This window comes from Anabrus simplex, chromosome 14 (assembly GCF_040414725.1).
Source record: "Anabrus simplex isolate iqAnaSimp1 chromosome 14, ASM4041472v1, whole genome shotgun sequence".
Classification (NCBI taxonomy): Eukaryota; Metazoa; Arthropoda; class Insecta; order Orthoptera; family Tettigoniidae; genus Anabrus; species Anabrus simplex.
In genome coordinates this window covers 64,196,913-64,204,859 of record NC_090278.1, presented here as the reverse complement: position 1 = coordinate 64,204,859, position 7,947 = coordinate 64,196,913, and the positions used below count along the sequence as shown (strand labels likewise).

At 39.5% G+C, this 7,947-nt stretch overlaps 1 protein-coding gene across 1 annotated transcript in view; it reads right to left on the bottom strand.

The window, feature by feature from the left end:
• Positions 1–919: 919 nt before the first annotated feature.
• Positions 920–7,947, bottom strand: part of LOC136885466 (uncharacterized) — a 203,581-nt gene continuing 196,553 nt past the window's right edge. The window contains exons 12-13 of the mRNA XM_067158029.2: positions 6,879–7,134; positions 920–1,544 (exon numbers count right to left, since the gene is read on the bottom strand). Of these exons, the coding sequence (XP_067014130.2) occupies positions 1,428–1,544; positions 6,879–7,134 (373 nt within the window). The 3' untranslated portion in view covers positions 920–1,427. The remainder of the gene's footprint in view (positions 1,545–6,878; positions 7,135–7,947) is intronic.

Sequence of the window (7,947 nt, the reverse complement as noted above, 5' to 3'; positions counted from 1 at the left end):
ACTGAAGAAGGAGAGAAGTTCAGGGACCGCAACTGGTGGAGAAGCCTCGTTTGCCGACCCATCGCTTAAGATGGAACGACGTGGGATATGTATGTATGTATGTGTGTATGTATGTTGTTATGTGGAAATTTGTTGAGTTGTTGTTTTTGAAGAAATATAACCTTCAGTTCAAGCTTTAAATTAATTTTGGTATTGTAGATAGACCCATTCACCCCGGCACCTTCTTTCACCATCTCTGCGTTCCACACAAACCCCGGAACAGATAGTATTGAGGAGTAACCATAGATCAAAAATCTTTCAAAACACCACCTTGAAAACACAGCTCCCAAAATCAGAAGCTGTACTAACATTTTGAAGCTTTGTGGTACAAATTGGGGTGCTTCTGTAGCAACTCAAGTGTTCTCATTAAGGCCTGGTCTTCTCTACATCTGGATATTGTGTCCAGGATTGGTTGAACAGCCATCATGACCAGTTAATAAATACCTAACTTAACAATTCCAAGGAGACTAATGACTGGCCTAATCCCTAGACTCCAATGAGTTCTGCATTTTTTAAAACCTTTTGCTGTATCTGTATGACAGTTTGTGTTGTCTGTCTCACTCTCAAAGAAATACGTTTTCGTAAGCGCTAGAAACAAAAATATCTTCACGGTCTTGAATGTGGTATATTCTTCATCCATTATCAAATGTTTTGAAACTGCCAATTCCCCTCTGCTACTACTCTGCAAGTATATATCACTTGCACTTTCTCCAGCTTTGCTTTGTAGAAACTTAAAAGCAGTAGAGCCACAAATGTACAGAAGTACTGAGCCAAAGTTCATCTTCATCCCCAGAAGAATTGGAAACTTCAGCCAAAAGTGCCCTTAGTGACTTTTACCTTTAACCCAACGACATAGATCCATACGATAATGTTGTCACAACCAGGTACATGATCAATTTTCAGCATTTAAACAGCAAGAAATGAATGCTGTTAAGCTGGAAACACACTGCCTCTGAAAATCAACTCTGCCAATATACATGCCTTCAATAAAGAGTGCCATGGTGCATAGTTAAGAACCTACCTGTTTCATTTGAAAAATTAAGTGCCTTGGCAAATTTAATGTACCATCATTGATAATAGTATCTATCTGCGCTGAATTCTGGGAGAGCACTTTGACACAAGTAGTATGGTAAAATGTTGCATGATTTGTGATATCTTCTTATAAAACTAAAGGTATAATAATTTAATTCATGCTGCAGGTCCTATAGAAAAAATTTTAACTCAAAAAATGTATATCCAGCAATGAATTTTACACTGTTCCTGAATAAATTTCATCAAACACACTGTGGTAACTTCTGATTTAACGCCGGTATCGCAACACTCACACTCACACAAACACAAACACACGTTCATTCTAAAGCAAACACCATACTGAGAGGAACCGTCCACTAGTGTTCTTTAGGAGGAGGCTCCTTGCAATAGCAATATTTCCGAAGCTGCTCTTGGGTGTTCGTGATACAGTGAGCATCCGAGCCGTACTTATTGATGCGGCTGATGTCCGATATCTGAAATGGTAAAAAGAGAAAAACATTTAGCTTTCTCTCAAGAAGGGTCTTAGTTCTCTCTGGCAAACATCTCAGCATACACGATAAACTCTCAGAGGTTGTTCAGGGATACTTTCTGAACATACAAGGTGTATCAAAACTATATGAAAATCCACAGCCTGTTTCCAGTCATTTGACCAGGTCAGGAATGGAATAAACGATGCCCCATCTAGCGGTGAGGATGGGAATTGTGTCGGCTGCCGAAGCCTGTCACTTTCCTCTGGGGCAATGATTAATGGATGACCGACGAAATTAAATGATACTGGAGAGTGTTCTGTTTGAGAGCTCGCTGCGTACGTCACCCAACCACAACAACAGCAATAACCATAGCACTGGTACACAAATATAGACAAGGAAGAAGTTACCACCAAAAATCGAAATTCAACCAAATCCCATAAAACCAAGACTTCATCATCTGCATCAAACTTTTAAGAACAAGCTTACAGCTGAGCCACATATTGTCTTTGTCCACAATATTGGACCATTTAATGATTTGTGTTTTTATTGTAAGCATACATGAAGACATCTTTTAGTCAAATAGAACACTCTCAAGAACCTACACCACTGTTTATGAGCACAAAATCAACCAATATAAATATATGCACACAAGACTAACTAGGAAGTCTGAACAAGGAATACACAAGCTATGAACTTTAAATTCATCCCAAGTGTTTTATATACATGTTTTCAATGTTATTAATGTGTTTAATGTGTACGTACAATTAGTTTTAAGTTTAGGTTAAGTTTTTACAACAATATTTAAATCTCAAAAACAATTTTACTTTCACGGACTTACAAATGAAATGACGATAACATCCAACTCATATCCCCATTAGACATCCGGATGTGCTAATGGATGAAGACATCCTTTTAGATAAGCAATACAAACCAAGCCTAACAGATGCAATATTATGATTTGTCAGCTGATGATGACCAAATAGAGTCAAAACCAGTACTGATGTTAAGTCTATATTTACAATAAACAGTATTGATAAGGTGGAATTTCTTTCTTATCCATATACACGTAATCAGTCAATACGGACATGAAACTCATAAATAACTATGTGGCAGGGAAATGGATGGTGGGAAGACCAAGAACCCACTGGATGGACATCGTAAAGATGGACATTACAGATCGGGGAAGGACACTGGAGGACGTCATTAACAACAGAACGTATCTCAATAAGACAGAATGGAAGAGGTTCGCTAGCAGTACCTAGGACACTGGACTGCAAAATGAACAGCCGTAACTGCACACACAGTACAAGAACACACTGTAATTAAGACGCACTTGTCAGTCAAGTAATCCACCAGATCATTTCCCTTCTCGCCTATTGGTTGCAGTAACGTTCTTTATTATTTAACATGCTCGAAGATGCAACGCTGCCATGCCACGATTGTGTATTCCTTTACTCACATGGAATTAAATACTGATCGAAGGAAACAATACGTCCAATGGTTTGATTACAGTAGATGTTCAATATGGCCCCCTCGTACTTGGATGTACAGTATTGACTTCTGGACTGTGTTCAGGATACGTGGTGCGTTGCAAACGACCTGGAAATCTGCCCATTCTCTTCGTACAAGTTAGTCTTCTCTTTCTATGGGGTTCGCATAGTAGTAAATTTGTGCGGAACAAACTGTAAACTGCCTACTGGGGCGGCGGGGAAGTGACTATGCAAAATGAATGAGAAACATGTGCATTTGCACCACCATTAGCTCTATCTCACTATCTATTTCCCCTCCCTTCCCTCCTCTGATGCACAACAAGCAATGGCTGAAAATGTTGAAAATTACACACTATCAGTTGCTTAATGCTGCGGAAAAGGAGTTAAGAATGCAATGGTGGTATTTCCCAACACATTTAAGGTGTCTTCTGTTAGTAGTCTAAGTCTCCCGTACAAAGTATGAAGAAGTATTACTATGGCATTATAGACATACTCGATGACTAGTATGATTGTCTTCCTCAGGGTTAGTTCTTAAATGACTGTGGAGGCCAATCCTCAAACCACAAATTCTTCCACAGTGGTGGCAAACATTGCCAGTGTTGAGATCCAGTTATTGAGGGTTATTCACTCTGAGGAACGCCTGCTCTTTCCGAGCAATTCTCTTCTCAGTTTCAAATCTCCGGCGTTGCTGTTTGAAGTTCTTAGTACCTTCGTGGATAAGACAACACCATTTCAGGCAGTTAGCTGCTTTCGTTTCCCAGTTAGTGGTGTTGATATGGCGTTTCTTCATGTCAGAATTTAGTATGTCCCTGAATCTTTTTTGTTGTCCACTGTGGTGTCGACGGCCACCCTTCAGTTGCATACGTAATTTGCTTTGGGAGGCAAAAATCAGGCATATGAACGACGTGACCTGTCCAACAAAGTCGATGTTTCACGAACATAGCCTCAATGCTGATGGTGCAGGCTTTTTCCAAGATACTGATGACAGTTTGGTGATCTTGCCATTTAACTGTAAGGATCCTCTTCAGACAGCGCTGATGATATTTCTATAGGCACGTTATGTGCCTCCTGTAAGTGGTCCAAGTTTCACACCCATAAAGACATAGTGATGACATTTTTTGATATTGAGAAAGCTCATGACAGTATGCCCAGACAGTTGGTATGGGACACATTAAGGAAAAAAAAAGAAGTTAACAGAGTGGAAGTGCAAATGATATAAGCTATGTACAAAAATTGTGTTAGTAGTGTGAATACTAGCATAGGAAAAACAAAATGCTTTAAAGTTGAAACTGGTCTCTGACAGGGAAGTGTACTATCCCCCCATACTATTCATCATAGTCATGGATGAAATTCATAAGAACATTAAACAGAGACTGGGAAGACAGGCAACAAAAGCCATGTTGTTTGCAGATGATATAGTGATATGGGGTGAGGATGAAACAGAAGTGCAAAAACAAGTAGATGTATGGAATCAAGATATAGAAAAATGTGGGAAGAAAGTAAGCACAGAGAAAAGTGAAATAATAGTGATGACAAGAGGAAGGAAGGAAGGAAGGAAGGAAGGAAGGAAGGAAGGAAGGAAGGAAGGAAGGGGAAAGATAAAACTGAATGGTAAAATTCTGGAAATGGTTAAAAGTTTCAGGTACTTGAGAAGTGTGATCACAGAAGATGGAAAGATAACTGAGGAAATTGGGAAAAGAATACAACAAGCAAACAACTTCTACCAGAGTGTAAGGGGTATTTTGTGGAACCAAGATGTCCTGAAGAAATCTAAGAAAGTATTATATTCAACCTATTATGAACCCATACTAACTTACGCAGCTGGATTGTGGACTACAACAAAACGAGAGGCGAGTAGAATACAGGTAGCAGAGATGAAATTCCTAAGAGGTATTGAGGGCAAGACCAGAAAGGATAGCATTAGAAATGAAGAGATCAGGAAAAGGACAGAAATCTTGAAACTTCAAGACAGGATAGAAACAACAAAGCTAAAGTGGTATGGGCATATGATGAGAATGGGAGAAGAGAGAGTGCCAAAAAAAGTTTTTTCAGAGATGTTAACAGGAAAGAGACCACGAGGAAGACCCCGAAAGAGGTGGACAAATTCAGTGTGGGAGTGCATAATAATAAATAATTTCATGTGGCTATTTCTAGCCGAGTGCAGCCCTTGTAAGGCAGACCCTCCGACGAGGGTGGGCAGTATCTACCATGTGTAGGTAACTGCATGTTACTGTGGTGGAGGATAGTGTTATGTGTGGTGTGTGAGCTGCAGGGATGTTGGGGACAGCACAAACACCCAACCCCCGGGCAACTGGAATTAACCTAGTAAGGTTAAAATCCCCGACCCGGCCGGGAATCGAACCCGGGACCTTCTGAACCGAAGGCCAGTATGCTGACCATTCAGCCAACGAGTCGGACGGGAGTGCATAGAGAAGAGGGGAGAAGAACCAGAAGTGTTGTTGTTTGAGTCATCAGTCCATAGACTGGGTTGATGCAGCGCTCCATGCCACCCTATCTTGTGCTAACATTTTCATTTCTACATAACTATTGCATCCTATGTCTGCTCTAATCTGCTTGTCAAATTCATACCTTGGTCTACCTCTACTGTTCTTACTGCCTACACTTCCTTCAAAAACCAACTGAACAAGACCTGGGTGTCTTAAGATGTGTCGTATCATTCTATCTCTTCTTCTCGTCAAATTTAGCCAAATCGATCTCCTCTCACCAATTCGATTCAGTATCTTTTTATTCGTGATGCGATCTAACCATCTTACCTTCAGAATTCTTCTGTAACACCACATTTCAAAAGCTTCTATTCTCTTCCTTTCTGAGCTAGTTATCGTCCATGTTTCACTTCCATATAATGCCACGCTCCAGATGAAATCTTCAGAAACATCTTTCTAATTCCTGTATCAATGTTTGAAGTGAGCAAATTTCTTTTCTTAAGAAAGCTCTTCCTTGCTTGTGCTAGTCTGCATTTTATGTCCTCCTTACTTCTGCCATTGTTAGTTATTTTACTACCCAAGTAACAGTATTCATCTACTTCCTTTAAGACCATCTCCTAATCTAATATTTCCTGCATCACCTGACTTTGTTCGACTGCACTCCATTACTTTTGTTTTGGACTTATTTATTTTCATCTTGTACTCCTTACCCAAGACTTCATCCATACCATTCAGCAGCTTCTCGAGATCTTCTGCAGTCTCAGATAAAGTAACAATATCATCGGCAAATCTCAAGGGTTTGATTTTCTCCCCTTGGATTGTGATTCCCTTTCCAAATTCATTTTTTGATTTCCTTTACTGCCTGTTCTATGTAAACACTGAAAAGGAGGGGGGACAAACTGCAGCCTTGCCTCACTCCTTTCTGAACTGCTACTTCTTTTTCAAAGCCCTCGATTCTTATCACTGCAGACTGATTTTTATACAGATTGTAGATAATTCTTCGTTCTCGGTATCTGATCCCAATCACCCTCAGAATCTCAAATAAATTGATCCAATCAAAATTATCGATGTACTTAAAAAAGGAGAAGAATGGTGGAGAGACAGACAGCGATGGAGGTCCTTGATTTACAAACCGACCCGGGAAGGTGGAAACGGGAAATGAAGATGATGATGAAAGGAGTGTTGGTATAGGGTGAGAAACAATGTGAACTTTATAGGACGGTCATCTGATCTGCCCCATGCAGATTTAGCAATACCACCTCTCAAAGTGTTTTTTTTTTTTCCCTTTCTTAATTTTTTTTTTTTTTTACAGGTATGTTACAGTGTAGTATTTATATTGTACTTGTGTGTTTGACAGAGTGAAAAGTATGGCTTCCTTCTTAATACAGACTAATGATACTTACCCTGATTGCGAAACTTTTGTCGTTAACATCATATCTTAGAGATACCTCAAACAGCCCATTTCCTGGTGTGGTAGAGAGCTTCAGTTGGTACGTTTCCTGGGAGATGCCAGTGCGAGCTGTGAGGTCAGCGACGAAACCATCTTTGTCTGCATTTTTGAGGAAGCGTAGCAATCCTTGGGTAGGTACCAGTTTGGCAGCCCACGTAACTTCATTAAGGTGAAGTATATGGCACAATTCTCGAGATTCTTCTGTGTACCTGAAAACAGAATTCAGATCATAAAAGAATTAATTATCAATTAAAAGGAATATTCAGGAAAGGCAACATTAACTTTTATAAAGACGAACAAGATTCTGTAGAGATTAAAAAATGGGACTCAGAAGTAAAACATTACTTACGACTGTATCCATAGAGAATCCCTGCTTAAAATTTTAAGACGCCTTGGACTATACCCCAAATTAATAAACATGATAAAATTGATTCTTACTAACACCAAATCAAAAGTTTAGGGGTGAAATATAAGAATCATTTGAAATTAAAACTGGACTACAGCAGGGAGATGTACTCTCACCACTATTATTTAATTGTGCTCTAGAAATGTTAATGACAGAATGGTTTAGGAAATGTTTCCCAAAAATATGGATTGGCCAAAAAATCAAAACAAATTGCCTGGGTTTCGCCAATGATTTAGCATTACTAGCAGTTGACATCATCATCATCATCAATGTTCCACTCCAGTTGCCCGGGTATGGTTAGCAGTCGACATAAAAGAAGCAAAAAAACAGATATCAGAACTTCAAAATATTGCAAATAAAATTGGCCACAAAATATTATTTGAAAAAAAACCCCCCCCAGAAATTCACCATCCTCTTCATTTCCCATTTCAAGCTTCCCGGGTCAAGTTGTGAATCAATGACCTCCATCGCTGCCTGTCTCTCCACCACTCTTCTCCTTTTTTAAGTACATCTTCTGGTTTTCCTCCCCTCTCGTCTATGCATCCCACACTGTATCTATCCACCTCTTTTGGGGTCTTCCTAGTGGTCTCTTTCCTGTTAATTTCTTTGAAAAAAG